General features: G+C 40.7%; 1 protein-coding gene across 4 annotated transcripts; it reads right to left on the bottom strand.

Moving 5' to 3' along the window:
• Window positions 1-1425: 1425 nt before the first annotated feature.
• On the bottom strand, window positions 1426-27172 carry MED15 (mediator complex subunit 15). Of its 4 annotated transcripts, none has more exons than XM_075275573.1 (18): window positions 27003-27172; window positions 25379-25466; window positions 22795-22846; window positions 22513-22542; window positions 22185-22397; window positions 19125-19423; window positions 17784-18119; window positions 17519-17701; window positions 13157-13273; window positions 12256-12392; window positions 10456-10580; window positions 8106-8240; window positions 7297-7360; window positions 7140-7206; window positions 6524-6684; window positions 5844-6010; window positions 2783-2881; window positions 1426-1842 (listed from the first exon to the last, which is right to left on the bottom strand). In XM_075275573.1, the coding sequence occupies exons 1-18, from the start codon at window positions 27068-27070 to the stop codon at window positions 1706-1708; spliced, it is 2478 nt and encodes an 825-aa protein (XP_075131674.1). In that variant the 5' UTR covers window positions 27071-27172; the 3' UTR covers window positions 1426-1705. The 4 variants fall into 4 exon arrangements, with proteins under 4 accessions (XP_075131674.1, XP_075131687.1, XP_075131680.1 ...); XM_075275586.1 differs by having other exon boundaries at window positions 17519-17698; XM_075275579.1 differs by having other exon boundaries at window positions 17784-18116.

The raw sequence follows: 27172 nt of genomic DNA, 5'->3' as shown, positions 1-27172 counted from the left end.
TGATGGGGGGAAAGGGTGTTAGTGCAGGGTAATATTGCTGTAGTAAGACTTCTCCAGACAGGTGCTTGTAATGGGCTATTGAATTATTAGAGAAAGAGAGGTGTATTATCGGTGTTACTGTCCTGGCTCTCTAGTTCGAAACCTAGTGGATCGGGTTGATAGGTTACTGGGAGGGTCTGATGAGGATCCAGCCATGGTGCACTCTGGCCCAAGAGACCAAGCTATGATAGGTGGAAAGTTCTTTTGAAAATTATTTCATGGACCTAGGATGCAAGCTGAAGGCAAGGACCTCAAAGGTGGTATTTTCTGAAATATTACTTGTGACATATTAGGCAGCAGAAGATTAGGGACCACCAAAAGCTCCAAACTAAGCCTTTTATTAAGTGATTACTACTTTGGGGTCCTCGATTGGGGCGTTCTCACTTGCAATGGTGGAAAACTACTGACCTAGGTAATGGTGACCACAAGATAAGTTTTCACGCAGTGTTTAATCAGATGTAATCATCAAAGGGGGTACACATAATTCAGCAAGGCTAATTTTCACCCACAGAGAGGAGTTTAGCAATCTAGAACTCAGTAATGACTGGGTCTGTGTCACAGGATACATATGCATAGCAAATATGGCACCAATATTCAAAAAGGAGTCTAAAAGTGAACCTGAAGAGTATAGGATAAGTTTTATTTTAAGGGTAAGATATTTGAAGGTTTACAAATATGCAAAAAGAATAATCAGGGCACTCACCGAGGTACTTTGTTAAAAATCAGTCCTTTATTTCATCCTTCAAAACAGATTGCACAGAAAGAGAGGAAAAGCAACACTTCCAAGCTACGTCCGTTTTGTGCACACAGCACTTTGTCAGGCTTGGAAGTGTTGCATTTCCTCTCTTCCTGTGCAATCTGTTTTAAGAAGGATGAAATAAAGGATTATGATTTTTAACGAAGTACCTCAATGAGTGCCCTGCTTATTCTTTTGCATATTTGTATTCCTGTATATATATTTTTGAGGCAGAGCGCACCATCTGGTTGGTGATAGCCAAGAATAATGAAAGTATATGGTACACTCAGCACCTGACTTTTCCATTTGGACACAATTTATATCGGGCGGTGTAGGCTGTAATTCAGACGTAGTGCCGCTAATGAGTTTTTCTTCTTATGGACATATTTGAAGGTTTTTTAAGAGATGCCATCCTGGAGTATCTAAATGAAAATAATCTTATACATGCCCAATGAGTATATGAGGAATTGGTCACGTTTCACGTTTTTTTTTTTTTTTGTCATGACTGTATTTAGGGAGAATCACCACAGTGGCTACTGCAGCCCCTTATACTCAGACTGTAAACAATTTTGGAGCCATCTGCCATTTAGTGTCCCATCTGTCAGTGATCTTCCCAAGATGCAATTATTACCACAACAGTTATAACTTATTTGAGGGAATCTTGATTTATTAAAATAAAATGCAAAAACATATGTACAAAATATGCCTGACGACATCAAGCATTAATTCTTATACATCTCAGATGACATGCTCTGCCACTAGGTTTATTCTAGATGCTCACCACAGCAAGTTGCTTATTTTATGCCATTACTGTAGGTGCAGAGCTGTTATGTAGAAAGACAATGAGCTGATTGGTCAACTCTATTGATTACTGGTAGATGATACAAAGGTAAAATATTCAGGCGTATGAAGAGAAGTCCAAGGCTGTGTCTATGCCACCGCAAGGCATGCTTGCCGAATGCTCTGTGCCCAAGTTGTTAGCAGAGCCGTGAGAGAATGTTTGTCAGGAAGCTGGAGAAGTTTGGATGTCATACAGCGATACACTGACTGCAGGAATGGGTTTGCTTCTATAAAAAATAATTACAATTGAAAAACTGAAGTTATTAAAAGCCTATCACCATTTATTTAACCAGATGAATATGAAATATGTGATTTATATAAGGACATTAAGTAAATGGAGATGCCAGCTCAGGCAACTTTTCTTTTTTTTTTTTTTTTTTTTTTTATAGTTTCTATAGCTAAAACAGTCAGTAAATATTCATAGACTTTCTACATATCCATAGTTTCAGTCAAACCACTATGTGGGCCTGTATTGTAATTTTTCAGCTCTCCACTATAGATGTTAAAGGGATTCTACCATTGAAATGAATTTTTTTTGGTGATCACACGTCGGAATAGCCTTTAGAAAGGCTATTCGTCTCTTACCTTTAGACGTGGTCTCCACTGCGCCATTCCTTAGAAATAGTTTTTTTTTTACCGGTATGCAAATTAGTTCTCTCGCAGCAATGGGGGCGGGCCCCAGCGCTGAAAATGCGATGGAGGCGTCCCCACTGCTGCTCGAAAACACGCTCCAGCGACGCCTCTATCTTCGGCTGGATCCTCCCCTTCTTTCATCTTCCTTTGAGTCACCTCCGACACCTGCGCAGTTGGCTCTGCCAGCGAGACACCAGCAGAGCTGAGTGCACATGCCGGCCAGCAGCCATTTTTGGGAGGCCGCGCCTGTATTGAACTACGTGTTTTCGTCACTGGAGCGTGTTTTTGAGCAGCAGTGGAGACGCCCCCATCACATTTGCAGCACTGGGGCCTGCCCCCATTGCTGCGAGAGAACTAATTTGCATATCGGTAAACAACGGTATTTCTAAGGAACGGCGCAGCGGAGACCTCGTCTAAAGGTAAGAGACTAATAGCCTTTCTAAAGGCTATTCCGACGTGTAATCACCAAAAAAAATTAATTTCAATGGTAGAATCCCTTTAACACACAACTGAAAGAAATATCTATTGACATACCATATTGCCGTGGATTGTCCATCCATAGTGGACTCTGCTCAGGGTAATCTGCTGGGACGCTGAGTTGTAAAGGAGGCACACTTGGGAGGTTTTTATCATCTGGTGTAAAACAAATGATACACATAAATAAATATATTAAGTTAGATAAATGAAAAACAAATCTACAGTGTAATGCAGAGACTGCCCAAAGATGCGGCAGTACCTTGTCACCTCCAAAATATAACCGGTAATATTTTTTTATTGTATTAAGTTACATTACTGTGGTTGAATCCACCCTATGCTACACAATCTGTAGACATGTTTGTTTTGGGTTTTTTGGGTACTCTTTCAGCATGTTCCTCTAATGTGTACATTGCTGGCAAAATAAAGCCACATCCAGTGTGCAGAGTCTCTCTGACTGGCCGGCATAATTTTTTTTTTCCCTCTTACATTCTAATATTGTACTACTTGTAACTAAAGCAACCCTTCCTCTATAAAAAAAAAAAAAAAAAAAAAAAAAAAAAAAAACTATAAATGAGTACTTGACTATTTTGTTCATTTAGATCAGATGTGCGATTTATTTCACCAACAAAATGTGTAAACAGTCAATGAAACAAAAATGATGTGGTAAAGTGAAGGCCGAAATTCAAATCACCCCAAAAATTGGGAGTAAAAAATTGACAGCACAGGCAGATCCAAGGGGGCTTTATGTAAATTGTATCAGTAAGCACTCCAGATAACAACTGGGCATGTCCTAGACATCACTTCTAGAGATGAGCCAATAGTATTCGATTGAATACTACTATTCAATCAAAAAGCTCCATTTGCATAGTTATTGGTGTATTCAGTCGAATACCACACGGAAAGACGGGAAATATTTGTTTCCCCTCCAACCTCCCCTAGCGTTTTTTTTTTTTGTTTTTTTTTTTAACACCAATGTCTATGGAGGGGAGGTATTCAATTGAATATACTTGCTCATTTCTAATCACCCCCCAGCCTCTGATCAGCGAGCTCCAGGACAGGCTGTGGAGCTACTTGGCGACATCGGCTGAATCAATGCATAATGTCTCAAAGGTTCTCAGTTGGACTGGGGTCTTGAAAATGTGAAGATTGGCATTGACAATGGCATTAATGCATTTCTCATCTATGACAAGCCTAAACACAGGTTACACAAAGAAAGGCAATGTCCTGCACCAGGAAGTGCTCAGGCCCCACTGTACCGTACTGTTAGGATCTCTATAGGGCTCCGAGGATTAAAGGGGTTGGCCACTTTCAGACCAATATTGAGACAAATATTATAATTTGTATAATAAAAAGTTGTAGAATTTTCCAATATGCTTTCTGTAACAATTCCTCACAGTTCTTTAGATCTCTGCTTGTTGTCATTCATTCTGTTACTTCCAGAGGATAAAAGCCTGACCATGGTCATGTGATTTACGGTCCATGGTCATGTGATGGGTACACAGGTGCTGCTCGTTATATTCAAAGCCCAGTAATCAGCTGTGCACCTGTGTGCTCATCACATGACCATGGACCGTAAATCACATGACCACAGTCAGAGTTTTATCCACTAGAAGTAACAGAATGAATGACAGCAAGCAGAGATCTAGAAAACCGCGAGGAATTAATACAGAAAGTATATTGGAAAATTGTATATCTTTTTATTGTACAAACAATAACATTTGTCTCTTAATATTGGTCTGAAGGTGGCCAACCCCCTTAAACCTGTTCTCATCTGTGAAGAGAATGGGGAGTCAATGGAAAACCTGACAATTCTGGTATGCTCTGGTGCATGCCTATCAAGCTGCACAGTGCCTGGCTGAAAACACCAATTCCACTATAGGATGTCACCTTCCCCCCTTCCATGGAGTCCATTTCTGACAGTGGAGAACACGGAAGGTATTTAGATAGAGCTGTGTCAGGGATTCTCCTGTTCCTTCTTGCACAAAGCAGCAGATACCACTTCTACATGCCAACATAACATGCATGAACTCTGAACATGCTGTGGTGGTTCCTGCTTAGATCGCAATTTAACCCCTTCCCACCAGAGGAGTTTTTCAATTTTCATTTTTGACTCTGTGCCTTCCAAAGCTCACAGCATTTTTATTTTTACTGTTTACAGAGCCATAGGAGGGCTTGTTGTTATTACTGTTTGTGGGACAAAAATTATTTTTTATAATGCTACTATTTATTATTCTGTACAATGTACTGGGAAGCTGGAAAGAAAAAAAAAAAAATAATTCAGAATGGGGTGGAATTGGAGAAAAAAATGCATTTGTGTGACTTTCTTACGAGCTTCGCTTTTACAGAGGTCACTCAGAATACAGGTGACATGTCATTTTGGCTGCTATGTTTCCATATGATGCCAAGGATACCAAAGCTATATAGTTTTTTTTTACATTTTAAATGCTTAAAAATCTAAAACTATGCAACTTTTATTTACTATTCAGTGTTCGGGGATGCATAGGGAGTTTTTTTTTTTTTTTTTTGGGGGGGGGGGGTTTGCGGGGCCTGGTGTGCTCTTTAGTTATACCATTTTGGGGTATGTCTATTGCTTTGATCAATTTGTATCAGTGATGAAACAGGTAGTTTGGCACTTTTAGTTTTTTTTTTTTTTCCCCCGTTACAGCATTCACAGCAAAGGGAAACTATTTTTATATAAGTTATATACTGTATATTAAAAGTAATATATTTATATTATTTTTATAGTGAACTCTGATCGTGAGCATTAGCTTTGGTTCTCCGCTGTAATGTACCCGGTAATCTACCTGATAGATAAGGCGGCCGCTATAATTAAAGGCCTGGCATCGACCATAACCGTATGGTAGATGTCGGGAAGGGATTAATGTTAGTATAATTAGTTTTTGGGGGTTTTTTTTTTTTAGAATTTTATTTGTATGTTAATAAATAAATAAATAAAAATAAGATACATAAAAAAAATGCCCTAACTACCAGATTGTGCAAAATGACCAAAACATTCTAGCAACAAAAGGGTTATTCTACAGGATTCATTAAAAAACAAAAGGTAATAAACGTAAGTGTCGATATACACAGATACAGGAGCCAGTATGTTAGTACTTACCTAATTTACAAATGAGATGAACTGTTCCATTATTACTGCAGTGTGAAGGATCTAAGTTGACCAAAAATTTGGAGTGTAATTTTGCAACCTCTCCCTGAAGAACATTGGGAATAGTTTGCCTCTCATCTTCTTCAAATTTTCTCTTACGGGGAATGACTGTCTGAGCTCTAAAAATGACAAAATGTATGTCTCAGTGGCATTTTCTAGATAGCAACCACACTAGATTTAACAAGAAAAGGTGAGGGTGCAGGTTTTTGTTGCCATATTTGCTGGGGGGAGGCAGGGAAACACATACTGCTAAAAGCTAAATGTGCCAGAAGCATGAAAGAAGCTAAAGTGTAAAACATGAAAACTATTTGATATCCTAATTCTATACTAAGGTATAACAGCTTCCACAGTCCCAAAAGGCTTTCCACACACCCCCTTATTCAGAAGATATCTGCACAGTGCATGGAGCCAGAAGCAAACAGATCGTACACAGGGATTGTTCTACGCTATTGCATCTCAGCTTCTATTCACTGTGCAGATATTAGTGCGGTAGGGGTATAGGACCCTAAACTGATTTCACACTGCTACCCTATCCTAAGAACGGGCCATCAAAATGAAGTCTTAGAGAACCCCTTTAACTACACAATTATATCTCACATTAATTCTGTGGAGTCAATGGTGAAATAACTTACGTGATGGGCTGTCCATGAATAGCAGTCATAGCTGGTACAAATGTTCGGTACAAAGAGTGGTTAAATACAGGTGATCTAATATTTGCCAGAACTGCATCTAACAATGGTTGACACAGATACTGCTGCTTTGTGGATGGAACAGCTGGAGGAGGAGGAGTTGTCTAAAGAAGAGTAGAAAAAAAAAAAAAAAAAAAAAAAGTTAAAAGACAAGAATACATTTCTGTAGAGGAGGCAGATTGGGGCCCATTTAAAATAGCCCCAGAGCCGGCGGGGGAAAAAAATATGTAAGCCAGCTTTTTAGCAGGCGTACTTCCCTCGCCCCACATTATTTACATCAATTTTCTGATGTAATTTTCTAGAGCAACTCTGATACCCACCCCCTGCACGTCTTCACCACTGTTCCTTTTTGGGAAAGTGGTGAAGGCAGTGACGATTTTAAAAAGTACAGATTTTTTTATTTTTATTTAAAAAGAGGTACATCAATAAATGTGCCACAATGTGTCATGTACAGAATACATTAACCACGTGCCAAATAACTACTTTGCAGATTACACAACCTAAGAAAATTAAAAAAATATAGGAAAAACAAAAAACTCATCTGAGACACGCTGCTTACCACAATCATGTCATTCTTTAGCTTCTCCAGTGCAATTTCACATTTCTGCAAGGTCTGTAAGGGGCATCTTGATCAGGAAAAAAAAAATTAAATAAAAATTTCAAATACAGAAATGGTCCTGGTACATAGAATTACTTTGTCAACAAAATGCACATACCTCTTTGATGGATCAGTCAGAATATCCAAGAGACTTTTCATTTTACTTAGATCTTTCTTACGATCTGAAAGAGGGCCATGATTAGCTATAGACATTGAACATTTAAAGATGTGTGTTATTACAATTCAGCGCACTGTCAGCCTTCCTAGTATGCACACTGGTGCTGGAGATATCAGTGCTTTTAGTTTCAGCCCCATTATCTCCCAACTGTCAGAAAGGCAGGTTTTACAGCCTAGCATTATCACTGGGCTGTGAGGAACGGCCCCTCTCCCAGCAGTACTCTTCAATAGGTTTGTACTGTCAAGGGCGGCAGTCCTCACAGCTCAGCAATGGTGCTATGCTGTAAGGCCCACCTTTCTGACAGTGGGGAGATAATGAAAATTTAACTCACTGAAATTTTTATTTCCTGTACTCTGAGGCAGCACAATACACATGGGTTATAGTTCCCTAGGTACAACCACATAGAGACAGGTTTAGCAGTAGTCAGAATACACGGTGTCCTACTCTCTGTGTCCTATTTAGGCCTAGGGACTGATTAGTTAATTGTTTGACTACTGCTTAATTAACCTGTCTCTATATGGTTGTACCTAGGGAACTATAACCCATGTATATTGTGCTGCTGAGGACGACCAGGAAATTGATGCTGAAACTAACGGCACCGATATTTCCAGCACTGGGGCGCACAACAAGAACGCTGACAGTGCTCTGAATTCAGCACAATGTCAGCTTTCTAGTGGTATATTATACTGCAAAGCTATGAGGACGTGAAATGTCCTCTTTAAATGAATGTACAATGGATAGGTGCTCACCTTCATTCTTATCAATCTTGTTAATCATGCGTCGTAAAGGCTCTATATATTTGGAGAGCTGTTTCAGCTTTTCTAAATACTGCTGTTCATCTGACTGGTTGGTGCTTGCAGGGCTCATCACAGAGTTAGGATTGCCTGAATGATGAAATCGAAAATATTAAGTCTGGGGAAATTGCTGTGCTTCACCTATACTCTACAGATAATGAACCGTCACTCGGTGTTATGCTGGTGCTCGGAAATGGCCTCTCACCGCCATATTAGTATAACCAAAGAAATTTCCGGCACTCAATTGGTATGCTTCCAAAGGTGAAAATTTATTTTAACAAAAAACGTTTCGGTCTAGAAGACCTTCGTCAGTTTGTCGGTAGGAGATATGAGTAGTAGGAAGCCAAATGTGGTCATGTGGGAAATCCAGAAAATGAAGATGTGCCAAAGAGGCACAATATTATATATAGGCTTTGTCATTTTGTAAACTATGGGTTTTTTTTCCAAGACGGGACACCAGTTAATTGCATGTATATTCTATAGGCATGGTAGAAAGTACTGTCAATGCAGAGCTGATACTTGGACCCGAACATTTTCACAGATAGTGTTCCTCTATTCCCCCAACTCCCCTCTGGTACCATTCACAGGTCCTTCACTGGGTATCTTTCAGCCAGCATTTGCAGTAAAGACCAAACACTTCTGACAACTCGATATAGCAGTGATGGGGAACATTTTACAGACCGAGTGTTCAAACTTCAAACCAAAGCCCATTAATTTAGCGCAAAGTGCCAACACAGCAATTTAAGCTTAATACTTTGTGGTTCCACAATTGTGGACCGTTACGGACATGCAAAATACAGTTGTGTGAATGGGGCTTTATAGAGCTTTCAATGATACAAATAACTTTGTACTGAAAAGGTAGAAGTTTGCATTTGGTACTTTTGAACAATTAATGCTCACTATTTACACTGCACATGGTCTGTTTTATAGTGACTGTGCAATGTTATTGCAGCCTGTAATAATATTATATCTGCTACAAAACAGATACTGTGTGATATAAATAGTGAGGGACCTCCAAACAGTACAATGTGCTTAGCGGCCGTAGCCTCCTTCCTCTCCTCCCACTTTCTCAAACTCAACATGGAAAAAACAGAGTTTATCATCTTCAGCCCTTCCTATATGGCCCCTCCACCCGACCCATCTATCAAAGTTAATGGAACCCCTCTTACCCCTGTCCCACAGGCCCGATGCCTTGGGGTAACCCTGGACTCTGACTTATTCTTCAAGCCACATATTCAAACCCTCAACACCTCCTGTCGCCTCCAGCTCAAGAACATCCACCGAATCCGCCCCTTCCTCACCCAGGAAACTACCAAGATGCTCGTCCAGGCCCTCAATCTCCCGCTTAGATTACTGCAACACCCTTCTGCATGGACTCCCAGCTAACACCCTCGCCCCCCTCCAGTCCACCTTAAACTGCGCTGCTCGCTTAATCCACCTCACCCCCCGATCTTCATCGGCTGCTCCCCTCTGCCAGTCCCTCCACTGGTTACTCATAGCCCAGCGAATCGAGTTCAAACTACTAACGCTAACATACAAAGCCATCCACAACCTGTCCCCTCCATATATCTCTGACCTCATCTCCCGCTACCTGCCCACACGTAACCTCAGATCCTCCAATGACCTCCTACTCCGCTCTGCCCACATCCGCTCCTCACACAACAGTCTCCAAGATTTCTCTCGTGCATCCCCCATACTCTGGAACTCCTTACCAAGACACATAAGACTGACCCCCACAATCACAGGCTTCAAAAAGGCCCTCAGGACTCACCTATTCAGGAAGGCCTACAACCTCCAATAACACTATCACCTCACTGCTATCTGTACAGTCTCCCCCCTCTCCTTCTGTCTCTACCCCCTTCCCTCATAGATTGTAAGCCCTCGCAGGCAGGACCCTCTACCCCACTGTGCCAGCCGATCACTGTCAGTATTATATCTACCTGTATATTTTGTGTACTGTATGTATCCCCCAAATGTAAAGCACCATGGAATTAATGGTGCTATATAAATAAATAATAATAATAATAGTGGCCCCCAACACAGTACAATGTGCTCCACAGTGGCCCCCAGTGGACCCACAGCCTACATTTGTACATACACCTGAAAGAAGCACTCGCCTGTCAGGGAATGCGGGACAGCTGTCCCATATTTCCCATTAGTGAGCGATCCAGGAGCCTGGCTTGGGCGACGGCACACGTGCCCACAGAGAGGACTCAGAGTGCCCCCTCTGGCACGCGTGCCATAGGTTCGTCACCACAGCTACACAGGCAAGCGTATGTGACTGGTCAAGTGCTGCACAGTTTACCTGGAGTGTTGAGAGGTCCTGGTGAGGGCACACTAAAATTCTGAGGTGTTCGAGCAGAAGCTGGGCTTTGAGAAGGCTGAGGGGATGGACTGGGCATGAAGCTTGGTGAAGGTGCTGTTCCCGAACTGGAAAACAAAGTAACAGATGTATAAGCATCTCAGGAAGATGGAAAATAAACCTTTACAAAATATCAACACAAAACCTTTTGAAATAAAATAATACATTTATTGTGTGACAGATTTCAAGAGATGCTGCATGAGAGGTAAGGGTAAAACGTGATTTATTATGGCATCTAAATATTCTTGAGGCGTCACATTGTCTTGAGATCTGGTCTAAAATTATTAGTACCATCAAGATGACTGATTATGATGTAAAAAATATAAAATACCAATTTATTTATATATATCTACCAGAATCCCGTTAAAGAGTATACCACCAAAATCACCCCTAAACCACTTCTTTGCTGTACGTGCAGTTAGTCACATGAACATACCAGCATGTGTCAAAGAGCAGGCTCACTGCTGAGAAAATCAACTTTTAAACTTGCAGGCAAATAAGCCGTTTAATGTACTCAGGGCATTTCCACACTGTTTCATGTCTGGTCTCCACAAATAAGGACCTATCAATTTTTATCTTGGAATGGGGGCAATGCTGGACAGAAACCACAGGTGACAAAGAGTGCTCTCGCAGTCATGCACCAAGTGCCCCAAATATTTGATTGAATACAAATTAAAAGGTTTTCTTAGAAGCCACATTACAATTTACCAAAACTGTCAGAGGAAATCAAGGCTGGAGTTTAGTACACCGGTCTTGATGATCCCTGTGTTGCTGAAAAATGCACCTCATTTCTAAAAAGGGGCATCTGCCCTACAATCTACGCCTGCTCATAAATTTGAAAGGACTGGTGACCCCATCCACAGCAATATCCTCTCATTCTTTCAGAAAGAGCTGCAAAAAAAAAAAAAACAACAAAAAAAACAACTTTTTTTAAACAAAATTCCAACTTTCGCAAAAAATTGCTTTACAATTGGTTCTCAGTGATGGCTGACTCCTTTTAAACAGGAGATAAAGATAAGTCAGTCAGTCTGTGGATTGGATGGATCCTGAAAACCTATAGATCTGTTAGAAGGGAGTGTTATACTATAGCAAAGCTGACAGTGCTGGCCTAACAGCTCAGAATCATCATGGAGTGGTGAGGAACATCCCTTTGACAGTATACTGTGAATAGAGGAGTTTCTCACTGACCAGCAATGATGCAGAGATGTGAGAGTAGCCTCTCTGACCGTGCAGTGGTATCGGAAGCCAAAACTCACAAAATTGATATCTCGGCACCGGTGAAAGATAACAGCAAAACTGAAAGTGTGCTGAACTCTGTTAACTGTCTGCTTTGTTATGATATATCCCCGTGTTTGCATGGGTTTCCTCCCACACTCCAAAGACATACTGATGGGGAACTTAGATTGAGAGTCCTCTTTGGTGCAATGTTGGCAATAAAAGTAACGTGGAATATAAGTTATATATATATAATAAAAAAAAAAAAATAAATAAAAAAAAAATAAATAAAATACTCCCTTACCTTAGAAGATGAGAGGTAGTCTTTAACCTGTTTATGCCTAGAGTTCCATTATTAGAACGGCAGCTTCATAGCACTTAACTCATAAATGTCAACCTCCGGCATAAATGGGTTAATAGGGATGTATTCCCATCTAGTGAAAACACTGTGGCCTTATGACGGCTCATGAACAATGCAGTATTGAAAGGACACAATGTGAAGGTGCATCACGAAGAGGAGTTACATACCTGACATTAGAGTTAGGTTGAGACATTGGTTGTGAGGGTTGTGGGGATGGCTGCGGTGGTGGTGGCATAGATTGTGGAGTTTGCACCTGCTGTACTGGTGATGGCGATGACATTAAAGAAATGCTGCTTTGATTTACCTAAAATGAAAAGTAGATTTGGGGAGGAAAAAAAAAAAGCATAAAACAAAAAAATCATTAACAGGTCCTAAGCATGAAAGAAGTGTATTAGACAATACATAGTTCTCTTTAAATTGCCCTGCTACATCCTCCTTTTCTGGACCTGTAGAGATATTTAGTTTTGAAGACATCTTCTTCCCCTGTATAAAAGAATAATGACAAGGGAGTCATTGGAGTCTGCTGGATGACAAACACATTGTGGATGTATTGTATATAAAGTAAACTAGAAATGCTCTTCAGGACAGCCCAACTGCGGACACATGGAGCAGCCTAGAAATCAAGCTTTAGACATCCTGGGAAGCTTTAGCACGCTGTACCTTACAAGACAAACTCTGAACACCACACCACAACTGCTATAAACCTAGAATATAGAAAGTAGTGCAAGCGGCAGAAAGCAAAAAAAAATAAAAATCAATCACTAAGGGGATGGAAAAGTCAGGGTCAGTCGACTAAAATAAAGGAATCTAATAGAAATATCTATTAACTTTATGATTAGCTATTCTATGGATTAAGAAAAGAGCAAGGTCACAGGCACACGGTTACTCTAGTACATACACTAACAGACCTATATTAGGCACCACAGTCCAAAACGCAAACATCAGAAAACTACAGAGAAAACTACTGAACAGCCCACATATACGAGGCAGATCATTTCACTGTCCTCCAAGAACAGGTTTAAGAGGGACTCAATGTCACAGCTCTGGCACCCACAAGTCAGCCAATACCTGTGGGATCTGCGATCCTCCCATTGGGGTGGAGCCTGGAGGCGTGTCAGATGAAGTGGTGGGCGGGAACCGCGATCTTATTGCCATCCCACCTCGAGTCATAGCTGCGTTGATCATCTTTGGGAGGACAGAGTGACAACAGACAAAAGTAAAACAAGAAATGCAGTGCAAGTGGCAAGAAGGGGAGGAGTGCATGCAAAAAGCCAGAGGTAAGGAGCCCAAAAGCACCCTAACAACTACAGATGAGTTCTACCAGCACCCTAAGCATGGACCACCTGCACTATAAGCTTGCAGATCATAGCAGTCTCAAAGATCAGTCCCAGAAGTCCCTTAAAATGGCCACATTTCCAAGACCACCAATCTATTTGCTCTGTAACAGTCCTCCAATAACATCTTAACTTATAATTGCTCCATATCAGTACAACGTAGTACAACAAAAACTTCATGTGAAAACAACTCCTCCTCATTTCTTCATAGAATTTTGTAAATTCCTACTCCTATTCTGGCATTACAATGAGTCTTACCTGCATTGAAGACGCACTAACCAGTGAAATGGTAAGGGTAAACATGCACCCCATGATCATCTGCATATTCTTGCAGCAGATCCTGCAGATAACACAGGTTATTCCCTGCTGATCTCTTGTATTTTAGGATAGTAAGTGATTGAAGAGGGAAGGAAATTATCTGTGCCATCCTGTAGACAGAGCAGTGAGAGGCTAAACCAGTTGTCTTACAGTAAACACAGTAAAGCCATGTGGTTCTCTGCTATACGGCGCAAACCCACTTTTGTATGGAAACAATCAATAAACAAAAGGTCCCCAAACCTTTGTAATTGATCAACTTTCAAATAAGAATCGTTGTTGAGCCATGCAGAATATTAAAAGGGATTCTATCACTGGGAAAACTAATTTTTAACTAAGCATATACTTGCATAGACTTTAGAAAGGATATTCCACACATATCTTTTGTATATTAAGCCTCTCATCAGTTTTTGAATGAGCCCGCTTTTATTCATATGCTAAATAGCCCGTAATGAGCACCGGAAATCTCAGTGAGCACTGTCTGTTGTGTGTGTGTGTGCGTGAGCAGGTCGGCGGCTGCGGATGATAATGACTCATCAGCCTTCCCTGCTCTCACACACAGCAGACAGTGCTCACTGAGACTTCCGATGCTCGTTGCTGGCTAATTAGCGTATGAATAAAAGCGGCTCATTCAAAAACGGCTGAGAGGATTAATATACAAAGGTATGTGTGGAATATCCTTTCTAAAGCTATGCAAGTATATGTTTAGTTAAAAATTAGTTTGTTCCCAATGAAAAAAATCCCTTTAAATGTTTAAGATTTGGTCAATGAAAACCCTCTTCATAAGGAAGTTGTCTTTTAGATTACACAAACTCCTAGAAGCCCTTTATTTCCCAAGCAGGTATTCAGTTCAATTCGCTATTCAATATTTCTGTTCAATCTGGACCAGGACCAGTATAAGCATTCATGTAAAAGAGCTAGACCAGTAAAATCAATGTAGAAAATACTGCAAGGACTTCCAAACCAAGTAGAACAAACTAGTCTATAGAACTCTAGATGGCCAAAGAAATCACTAATCTGGTATAGATTTAAGTTGTTAATAAAACAGTGTATGGAAATTAAATAATAGGTTAATGCCAACCTAAATTCCATATTTTTCAGATAAGATGCGTTTGACAATAAGACGCACCCCAGGTTTGGGCATATAAAAAAATTTTTTTATATTAAACATAACCTTCCTTGGTGGTCAAATGAAGTAGCGGGGTAAATGCCACCGACTGCTATGCTGAAGAAAATAAAGGGGGTTATTATTAGAGATGAGTGAACACTATTCGGAAGTCGGAACAGCTGTTCCGAATAGCACGCTCCCATAGAAATGAATGGAAGCATTCATTTCTATGGGAGCGTGCTATTCGGAACGGCTGTTCCAAATAGTGTTCGCTCATCTCTAGTTATTATCTAATAGTTAAGGTGCACATGCGCAGTCCTTGTGTCTCGCTTTTCTTAAAAATTAGCCTTTAATGGTTCGTTTTAAAAAGAAAACATGCAATCAATAAAAAAAAGACAGACTCCACAAAGTGACAAAGGATAGAAAAAAACTTAAGTGCCCATAGTAATAAAAAACACTTAACGCGTTTCGAGGTAGAGACCTCTTAGTCATGGCATGGCATTTTATTGCTATAGGCACTTAAGTTTTTTTTCTATCCTTTGTCACTTTGTGGAGTCTGTCTTTTTTTGTTGATTGCATGTTTTCTTTTTAAAACGAACCATTAAAGGCTAATTTTTTTTAGAAAAGCGAGACACAAGGACTGCGGATCAACTTTATTTAAAGTTTTTTCAGTGCGGAGTCTATCCCCTTGGGACCTGGGGATTATTTGATCGTGCACCCTTCTGGACTGGTATTTATGGGTGAGTCTAAAGCTATATATTTTTTCATATATAAGGTGCACATATTTATGGCCCTCCACATGGTATAACATTCTATTGGTGTCTCCACAAAATATAACAAGGCATTCTACTGTAAGAGGGGACATTAATAGGGCATTATAAAATGTGGGGAGCACTATGGGGCATTATACTGCGTGAAGGGGCACTAACATGGAATTATACTGTGTGGATTACAATCACCAATCCTGGCTATCACAATAGTAACATATTCATACTTAAGGACAGCAGCTAGGAAGAGATTAGTTTCTCCTGACCACTTGAGTTATTGAGGCAGGGCCCGGATAGAGGGCGGCAACAGTCCGCCAGCTGATTTATCCTTTCCTCTGCCCTGCATTGGTCTGTCAGTCATTGTAGAGCAAGGAGAGAAAGTTGTGCAAAAGCACACTCAGCTCTAAGATCGGTTGGTCTAAAAGACGCAAGGACTTTTTAGGTTTTACTTATAGTTTAAAAAATATATTTATAAAAAAATAAATAAATAAATATGGCGGGCTATTAAGTCCTAGCTATATTTTCTTAGTCCTCATATACAATATTTAGTGACAGCCTTTGGGAAAGTATTTCCTGAAAACAGGAGGGAATACAGTCCTACCATTGACTCCTGCAGGGAACCTTTTACTTGTTTTACCCCTATTGCTACAATAAATATAATGAGTTATAGCTCATACATTTAAGAAATATAACATTTAAAAAGCAAAAATACAGTATTTATGTGGTACGGCAAAAAAATTTCAGCACCACAGAAGAAAAAAAAGAAAAAAAAAAACAAAAAAAACCCACCACAAGACACACACAACTTCTAGTTACCTCAAAAATTGTCTAGTCAGAGTTAAATGGTCACAATGTATACAGGTCAGTGGTGAGTGACTGGACATTACACACCCCAAAGGATACATTGTTAGATGGAACACTTTCCTCAAACTGCCTCGAGCAAAGTCAGATATTTTGGATTACAAGAATAAAAGCTGCAGATCAGCTATAAGTGTTTATGGAAGCCACAACACTTTCCCTCCCGCCCCACAATTTTTGGGCCTTTTTAACGTGTCTAGTCATTGTACAGATTACTGTACACAGAAATAAAGCTAACTGTACATGAATTACAAACTGTTCCAACTAGCTGCATATGCAAAAACACTAGCTCAAAGGTACTTTATTCTTGATGACATTTTAAAAAGGGACCACTAAAGAGACATAAGCATATTCAGGTCAACATTTGTTCTAAAGATATATATGGGGCATCATGTGTGATTCTGTAAACCCAAGACAAATGGAAAAGTAAAGGGGAGAGGGGAAAATCAAGGCATTTGCAACATGCAGCAAACCAAACTGGAAAGATGTGTCATTGAAAAAGCATGACTCCTGTATAATCCTCTAGAAGTGTCTATGTTAAATACAGAGGTATCCAAAAAGACAAGACATTTTTCACAAGTACAAGCAGTCTTCCTTTACATTTCGAGGACCCACTTAACGTGGTTAAAATAGCCTTCATACTCGCACCTTGCAGTACATGTTGTACTTTCTCCGTGTATAATGTGGATCACAGTAGGACTTGTATTAGAGCAAAGCTGTTGTAATCAGAGATCTGGGTTTTTGCAGCAATAACTACCATAGCATTTCTAAACCAGCAGGTATTATTATTGCACCCACCAGAGAGAAACCAGAATTAAAGGAGCAGTGCAAGTTAGAAGTGATGGGATAACAATAACTACAAATATAGACGTGCATGGGTTTTCAGGAAAAGACCTAATGATAAACAGGTAACACAATTTAGCGGGGACTCGATGAATAAAAACCTGCAATGCTGCTTTAAATGGTTTTGCAGTTAGAAAAAAAAAACAAAATAAAAAAATAAAACAACATGCAGAGACAGCATTGTATAGATGCTGCAGAAACTTACCTGGGGTCCTGCAGCTGCCATGTGAGCCTGAGCTGCTTGCTGCTGAGCAGCCTGTTGCTGCACCTGCTGGGCAGCTTGTTGAGCTGCTTGCTGTACCTGTTGAGCCTGCTGCTGGGCCTGCTGCTGTACCTGTTGAGCCTGCTGCTGAGCCTGTTGTTGTGCTTGCACTTGCGCTCGAATCTGCTAATATTGAAAAATAATGTGTTGAACGCAAACTGCTTAAAGAAACTGATTTAAAAAAAATGCTCCATTTGTAAATAAATACCTGGATTATCTTGAGCTGTTGTTGTTGCTGTTGCTGCTGAGGTGTGAGTGTAACAGACATAACCTGTGAAGGTATTTGTCCTGGGAGAGTTTGACTTGTTTGTATCATAGACTGAGCCTGGGGCTGTGAGGAAAGCAGCTGCTGCTGACTTTGTGCCACTTGCTGTTGCTGCAACTGAAGCTGCATGACTTGTTGTGGCTGCTGCTGTTGCATTTGCTGTTGTTGCAATGGCTGCTGCATGACCTGCTGCTGCTGTTGTTGTTGCTGCTGCTGCTGCTGCTGTATTCTGTGGATATGCGCTGCCATTTGCTGATTCATTTGCTGTTGCTGTAACTGCTATAAGGAAAAGCAGAAAAACAAACAAACAAAAATCACTGATGAAGAACAATGTATATAAAATACTAATCACATCCTTGGATAGCCTTTAGAAAGGCTATTCCACACCTAACTTTAGTATGTAAATGCTTCAGTGATGTCTGAATAAGTCCATTTTTATTCAAATGCTAATTACACTGGTGCACAATACATTGTGCACTCCTCTCCTGTTGTTTCCTATGAGCACAGCACAGGCTGCTGCTGATGACGACGACTTAGATTCCTGTTTGCACACACAGATAGGAGATAATAGGAGAGACGAGTGCTGCTGGGAACTTCCTGTGCTGGCTGGAAGCTCATTAGCATATGAATAAAAATGGACTTATTCAGAAACCACTGAGACAATTTACATACTAAAGGTAGGCGTGGAATAGTCTTTCTAAAGCCTATGCAAGGATGTGATTAGTTAAAAATGACTTTTCCCAGTGATAGAGCCCCTTTAAGGGGGTTATGAAGAAATGACAACTTAACAGCTATCCGCAGGATAGGTGATAAATGTTTAATGGGAGCGCACTGCTGCTCCATTTCACTCCATGAAACTGCCAGAGATTGCTGTACCCAGCCCCACAGAGTTCAACCAGCTCTCCAGTCTAACCCCTAGACTCCCACTTCTCAACATTAGAAGGGGTTCCAGTGGTCGGACCCCCATAAATTAAGTTTATACTCTATCCTGTGGCTAGCTGATAAATTGTAATCTTGGGATGATACCTTTAAAGGTTTGCAGATTTGTTGAATCAGACTGCCAAATTCTTATCTGGACAGACAGCTTGATCAGACAATTATGCCATGCACTGCTTTTCCGCAGGAACATAAAGAGGGGCTTACCATCTATCATAGCGGTTTACAATCATAAAACGATATATAGTGTAAAGGAAGTAGGCAAACTGAACTGTAGATATTAGATATATGCAATACCACTTTTACAACATCAGACATAACATAATTACACCTAGTTTAATGACTAACCTGCTGCTGGTTTTGCTGTTGCTGAATCTGCAGCTTTAACATATGCTGTTGCTGCTGGGCTGCTACTTGGAGCTGTTGTGCCTGCTGCTGTTGCGCTTGTTGCTGCTGCTGTGCTGCAGCCACTGCCATCTGAAACTGCTGCTGCTGTTGCGGCTGCATAACATTCTGCTGAGCTACTTGAAATTGCTGCTGTTGTTGTTGTTGCTGATGTTGTTGCTGTTGTTGAAGGGCAGCTACTTGCTGCTGCTGAAACTGTTGTTGCTGTTGCTGCTGAGCCATTTGTTGGAGCTGGAGCTGAGCTAAGAGAGAAGGAAAAATTGGGATAAAAATAAGACACGAATATACTAGATTTCCAGAGTAGCTCTATGAATAAGGGTATGTTCATATACAGCAGACCTGCTGCGTTTCTGCTGCTCTGTTCATTTTCTACAAAGGCCATTGTTTAGGTTTCAGTTGCATGGAGGACTATGAGCAATTGTAAAGCCTTCTGCTAGAAAAGCATTCTTAAAAGGGGTTTTCTCATGACTAAGATAAAAGGAGAACTCTTTAGGATCAGTCATCAACGTCATATCAGTGGAAGTCTGACATCCAGCTTGCCTACTAGAGACCCCCTTTACTACTCACAACAGCTGTGCTTGGTATTGCAGTCAAGCCCCATTCACTTAAATGGGACTGAACTGCAAATAGGCCATGTGACAAGTGGTCCTTACCAGGGCTCCACTGCAATTAGCTGAATTGTGGTGATCTAAGGTGATGTACTCCTGCTGATCTAATATTAATCTATCATAAGGATAGTTCATCAATATTTTAGGATTGGAAAACACCTTTAACCCCTTAAGGACCAGGCCATTTTTTGGTTTCGCATTTTCGTTTTTCCCTCCTCACATTTCCAGAGCCATAACATTTTCATTTTTCAGTTCACAGAGTCACATGATGGCTTATTGTTTGCGGGACAAATTGTACTTTGTAATGGCACCATTCAATATGCTGTGCAATGTACTGGGAAGCTGGAAAAAAATTCAGAATGAGGTGCAATTGGAGAAAAAATGCATTTGCGCCATTTTCTTATGGGTTTAATTTTTACAGCGTTCACTGTTTGGTACAAATGACATGTTACCTGTGTTCTACGTATCAGTACGAACGCGGTGATACCAAATTTATATAGTATTTGAAATGTTTTGATACTTTTAAAAAAATGATAAACTTTGCAAAATAGAAAAAAAAAATTGTGTCATCATGTTCTAACACCTGTAACTTTTTCATATTTCCATGTATGGAGCTGGTTGTGGTGTCTTTTTATGCGGGACAAGATGACGTTTCTATTGATACCATTTGGGGAAAGATCTGATGGTTTGATCACTTTTTATTGAATTTTTTATAGGAGGCAAAGTGTTGAAAAAAACGCTTTTTGGCTGTTTTTATTTTTTTTGCCGCTTCGCCGTTCGCAGTACGGGATAAATGTTTTAATATTCTAATAGTTTTGGCATTTTGGAGCGCGGGGATACCTAATATGTTTATGTTTAATGTTCTTTATTTACTTTTATAGCTAATCTAGGGAAAGGGGGGTGATTTGAACTTTTATATTTTTTTTATTTTTTAATACTTTTAAAAACTTTTTTTTTTTTCTTCTGTTACATTTATGATCAGACCCCTTAGGTACCTTGAAACCTAGGGGGTCTGATCGCTCATACTATTCACTGCAATACTACAGTATTGCAGTGAATAGCAAAATCCCAGCACTTCTATTAGACGATGCCTCTGGCATCGTCTAATAGATCTAGTGCAGAGACAAGCCTGGAAGCCTTCAATAGGCTTCCGGCTGTCATAGCAACCGATCACCGCCCTCATGTGACGTTCAGGAGGGCGGCGATCGGCGAAACATGGCGGCGCCCATGCCGCCAGCGCCGTTTACACACTGCGGTCACGTTTGACCGCAGTGTGTAAAGGGTTAACAGCAGCGATCGGCTCGGGCACCGACCGCTGCTGTTAGTGGCAGGTCCTGGCTGTATTATACAGCCGGCATCTGCCGTGTATGGAGCGAGCTCAGCGTGTGAGCTCGCTCCATACATCCCCATGCGACCCATGACGTACAGTTACGTCAAGGGTCGCTAAGGGGTTAAACAAAATGCAGACAAACTACAACCATTTAGAAACGGTTGTACAGCATGAAAGTGATATTTGGACAGCACCAAGACAGTCTGTACCACACACCAGTCAATTTAATACACTGACTTGTGTGAGAGAAAGACAGAGAGAAAGACAGAGAGAGAGAGAGAGAGAGAGAGAGAGAGAGAGAAAGAAAGAGAGAAAGAAAAAAAAAAACTGAAAAAAACTGAAAAAAAAGAAAAGAGCGAGAGAAAGAGTGAGCAAGAGAGCGCGAGAAAGAAAAGAGAGAAAAAAAAGAGCGAGAGAGAGAGTGAGCGCGAGAGAAAAAGAGAGAGAAAAAGAGAGAGAGAGAGAGAGAAAAAGAGAGAGAGAGAGAGAAAAAGAGAGAGAGAGAGAGAAAAAGAGAGAGAGAGAGAGAAAAAGAGAGAGAGAGAGAAAAAGAGAGAGAGAGAGGAAAAGAGAGAGAGAGAGAGAAAAAGAGAGAGAGAGAGAAAAAGAGAGAGAGAGAGAGAAAAAGAGAGAGAGAGAGAGAAAAAGAGAGAGAGAGAGAAAAAGAGAGAGAGAGAGAAAAAGAGAGAGAGAGAGAGAAAAAGAGAGAGAGAGAAAAAGAGAGAGAGAAAGAAAAAGAGAGAAAAAGAGAGAGAAAAAGATGAGAGAGAGAAAGAGAGAGAAAAAGAGAGAGAAAAAGAGAAAAAGAGAGAAAGAGAGAGAAAAAAAGGAGAGAGAAAGAGAGAGAGAAAAAGAGAGAGAAGAGAAAAAAAGAGGAGGAAAAAGAGGAAAGAGGAAAAAGAGAAAAAAGAAAAAAAGAGAAAAGAGAGAAAAAAGAAAAAAAAGAAGAGAAAGAAAAAAGAGGAGAGAAAAGAGAAAAAAAGAGAAAGGAAAAAAAAAGAAAGATCTCTAGTTTCTACAATATATTCTTTATTCCTTTCCAAACCATTTGTGATGAAAACTTACTCGGCTGGTTTCCTGTTGATACGCCATTTATACCATGTGGTGCCATACCAGATGCGCCAGGTTGTGGCTGTCCGGGAAGACTCATTTGTTGGGCCATTTGTGGCATTCCACCAATACCTCCCATTTGAGCACCAGGGGGACGGACTCCCATGGTCATCCCTTGTACGCCTACAGGTGCTGTGCCTGTTAATGTCTGTAGGGCATTCATTGGATCTATTGGAAGGTACAAATATTAAAGAGCAAAATCTAAAAAGGTTACCTAAATGTAAAAGACTAAAAAATGTATAAAACCCCCCCCAAAAAAAACAAAACAAAAACAACAACTTACCACTAACAGATGCCTGAGATTTTTTATTATCTGCAAGGAATACACAAGTGATAGGTACATAAGATATCCTCTGGTGTATGATGGAATATGCATATCAACAATACTACAGGACAGGATATTTTAAGTAGTACTTCGACATATGGAGGTACTTAGCAGGTACACTAGATCTATACACAAAGTTGACCATTGGGAAAAGAATGGTGTATGGCCAGCTTTCAGGTTTTGTCTGAATAATACTATTTATAGTTTTAAGAATTTCCTATGGATTGAACAGTGACTTACGGATATCTCGGAAGTGAATAATCAGCCTGGCCACCAAAGACAAATACTCCTCCTGTAATGTAAGAAATGACAATTTACCAGCCAAATGTCACAACTTGCACTTACTTTTTCACAGATCATTTATTTAATTATTAAATAAAATTATTCAGTTAACTCTTTTAGGACTCAGACAAATTTATTTATTTCACTTTTGGTTTTTCCTTAAAGTGGTTATTAAATTTCTAAAAACTATCTGCAAATACATTCACAGCGGTGCTAAATACTCCCTGTTCCTTTGTGCACCCTTTGTTACTTGCTGTTCCTTAAAATATTGTTATTTACTTGCAGTGAATCTTCATACACTCACTCTTTCTGTAACCTTCCTCTATCCACTCTCCTCTGGAATGAAATTGCAGGACACTCACATTGCCTAAAGACACCCAAACTGCTACAGGGTCTGTGTGTCACAGTACTTCTTCAGTCTTCTTGTGCAGCACCTCTCTACTTCACATATCTGACCAGGTAATAAATCACTCCCACAACAGAGGTCAGTATGTGGCTTCAAGCAGCAAAGAGTTTCCATGCTGCTCTGCTGTTTCGTTTGCTGGCTGCACTGCTCAGAGGGAGGGGTAGTGACCTGGATAAGCCCTTTAACACCTTCCAAGAGCCATAAATGTTTTATTTTTTAATCAAAATAGCTATGTGAGGGCTTATTGTTTGCAGGACAAGCTGTATTTTGCAATTTCCCCATTTCTTTTCTATTAAACTATACTGAGAAATGGGGGGAAAAAAATTCTATGGTGAAATTATTAAAAGACAAAAAAAAACAACAACATTTTTTGCCACCAGTTGTGCGTTTCATTTTTACTGCATTTAGTTTTTGTAAAAATGGTATATACTCAAGTATAAGCCGAATTTTTCAGCAGCCCCCCTCGGCTTATACTCGAGCCAAGCAAAAAAAAAAAAAAAAAATGGGGGGGGGGGGGTGTCTATGACCAGCCGCAATAGTAATGTATAGAATCTCCCATAAAATAGTGAAAAAAAAAAAAAAAAACCTTTAAAAATAAAAAGTTCTAAATCCCTCCTTTCCCTAGAATACATATAAAAGTAGAAAATGACTGTGAAACACATACACATTAGGTATCCCTGTGTGTGACAGTGCCTGTCTACTGAATATAGGGTATCTGCAGTGCTCCTGTTCCGTCAGGAAGGGGTTAATAGGAACACTGCAGATACGCTATATTCAGCCAGGCTGAATTCCACGTGGAGGAGAAAAAAACAAAACAAAACAGTCCTCAAACTCGGGGAAGGGGCAGACAGACAACCAAAACACCCCTTCCCCTTTCCCAGCACCTACTGCACCCAAAAACTATTTTAATTTTTGAAATTTTCCAGTAGCTGCTGCATTCCACCCCCTAGGCTTATACTCGAGTTAATATGTTTTCCCTGTTTTTTGTGGTAAAATTAGGGGGGTCGGCTTATACTCAAGTATATACGGTAGAGATGAGCGAACACTGTTCAGATCAGCCAATCCGAACAGCACGCACCCATAGAAATGAATGGAAGCACCTGTGACGCTGACTTTGCCGGCGTCCGGCGTCACAGGTGCTTCCATTCATTTCTATGGTTGCGTGCTGTTCGGATCGGCTGATCCGAACAGTGTTCGCTCATCTCTAATATACGGTAATATTTTTTTCTGTCTATGGAGCTGTGCAAGGTCTGCTTCTGTAGGACAAGTTGTACTTTTAATTGATACAATTATGGGTTGCCTGTGATTACTTTCCTTTTGGGAGGTAAGGTGACGACCAAAATACTGTCAGAAATTTTTACAGTACAGGATCGCTGATACAATAAAATGTAATACTGCATCATATTTTTTTTTCCCCCATTACTGGTATTCTATCACAGGCTGCTGGAGCAGGGGAAGGGGAGGGGGTGTTTCAGTGTCACCAGATGTTAATGTGGGGTGTCTGTGCCATATTTCCCTTACGCCTGTCAAATATTTACGTTAGTCGGTTGTGAAGCATTTGATAAACTGCATACAATGACAAAGTTACGGAGCGTTAACAGTATCGCCGTCAGTAGTGTCCGTTGCTGTTGTCCATTACAAGATTTTAGCAATGGACACTAGCAGAATCGTCACAAGTCCAATAAAAATGCCAATTCTGCAGACAAAAAAATACGACAAGCAGGACTTTTGTATCCGTACAAGAAAACCGGTTTCATGACGTCAAGCGTCCATTATTGTTTTGTTTTTTTTACCATTTAAGCCTATGGATAAAGGACAGTAATGGATGAGTGTCAAGCAGAAACAAAAAAAGGACAGTATAAAAATGTATCCTTTAAAAAAAAAACAACAGACACATTAACATAAGTTAATGTCTGTTATGATAGGTGTTTTTTTTTTGGGGGGGGGGAGGTTTGTTTTAACGGGACATTATCAGAACAGATATCCAACAGTAGCATGAACCCTGCCTTAGCATTTTATAGTTATCACTGTGTGCAGCTCCTGCTTTATTTTTTAATTAAATATAACCTGCGGACCTTGTGATCAGTAATAATCAGTAAATTTTGTACATATGCATGAAACATAAAAGACACTTACCCGTGTTTTAGCTTTCAGAAAGACATGACTCTCCATCTCTTTGCTAGACTTGTTATGAGCAACTCCAGCCTTGCGCATAGCTTCCTCTCTGCAAGGAATCCCAGCATTTATTGAGACAGACAATCTATCAACTTCTACAGAAAATATTTCCTGTAGGTGAGGCTAAAACAATAAGAAAAATTCCAAAGAATCTTACGATATCCTTTATATTTTAATGAGCTCCAAAACCATCCCCAACAGTAGAAGTATTGCACTGGCCTAGTTAAAGAGGACCTTTCATGGTTTGGGGCACAGGCAGTTCTATATACTGCTAGAAAGCCGACAGTGTGCTGAATTCAGCGCACTGTCGGCTATCCCGATCTGTGCCCCGGGTAAAGCGCTATCGGTCCCGGTACCGTGGGGCTTTACAGTCAGAAGGGCGTTTCTGACAATCTGTCAGAAACATCCTTCTCGACAGCAGCGCCTATTGCGCTGTACAGTGTGAGCGGGGAGGAACGCCCCCCTCCCTCTGCTCACAGTGCTCGTCCATAGACGAGTATTATCAGGAGGGGAGGGGGCGTTCCTCCCCGCTCACACTGCTGTGGAGAAGGACGATCCTGACTGACTGTCAGAAACGCCCTTCTGACTGTAAAGAGCTTCGGTACCGGGACCGATAGTGCTTTACCCGGGGCACAGATCGGGAAAGCGGATAGTGCACTGAATTCAGCGCACTGTCAGCTTTCCAGCAGTATATAGAACTGCCTGTGCCCAATCTGATGAAAGGTCCTCTTTAAGACCTACAGAATTAGGTCTTCAGAAAATATTGCATATAGTTTTGCACATTAAGGGTAAAAATAAAAAATCACGTGCCAATATTACAGCTAAAACAAACCCCAAACAACAAAATGGCCTTCCAAGCCATGTCTACAATTAGGGGTAGTTATTAGAGCATCAGATTTGCTGGTCTGTACACTGCTCCAAGCGATGGACCCTAGCCTTATAGTTATATATGATGATGCTAGAAGGCCCTGGCTCTCCGGTATATACTGGAATGTAATCACTAGTGGACAGTATGTACCGGAAAGACCAGGAAATGAATGTCTAGTCTGAATACAACTGTAGAAACATATGAGAAATGTGAGATCAAGACCAATTCCAGCCTCTGAAATGAAACCAGGAAGTTTTAGTCCACTGAGCACAGTCTGACAAGTAGGGAAGTCATGAGATTTCTGGCACTTAATATAAAGGCACTGATTTCTTATCTAGAGGCACTTGCAGATGACACTACCCACATCCCATACAGTCAGACACAGCAGTACAGGCTTGTACACCACAGATCAGACCCCCCCCCCCCCTCACAGCATGGGATCACATTAGTAGCTATCTGCCACGATCACACCGACTTTCATACTACATGAGGCAGCAATAATTTCAGTATAACCTCATAGGTCACTAACACCACGATAAGATCGTGTAAAGCATGAGCAGATCTCGTCAGTTCGGAGCCGATCGCCCTTGATCTGCACTACAGGGCCCACTTTATCCACAGAAGGTAATGCTCAGCAACATGTTACCGGCTAGGACTCTATCAGATGTCACGGCTGGGGCCTAGCCCCGTCCTAATGTCCCCTAGCCGTACACTTACATCTGGCTGACCAGCTTCTGCCTGAAGCCCGCACTTCGCCAGTCACTGTCAGGGGCCGACACGTCCATTCTTGGTTCTGGCGCTCTCTCTCCAAGTGGGAATCTCAGCTACACAAATCAACCGGAAATGTCGCAAGGCAGCCTGGGACTTTGTTCAGTCACAAGCAACGA

Source organism: Leptodactylus fuscus, chromosome 1, assembly GCF_031893055.1.
Source record: "Leptodactylus fuscus isolate aLepFus1 chromosome 1, aLepFus1.hap2, whole genome shotgun sequence".
Taxonomy (NCBI): Eukaryota; Metazoa; Chordata; class Amphibia; order Anura; family Leptodactylidae; genus Leptodactylus; species Leptodactylus fuscus.
The sequence above is the reverse complement of the archived record's forward strand: the minus strand, read 5'-3'. Positions and strand labels throughout refer to the sequence as shown.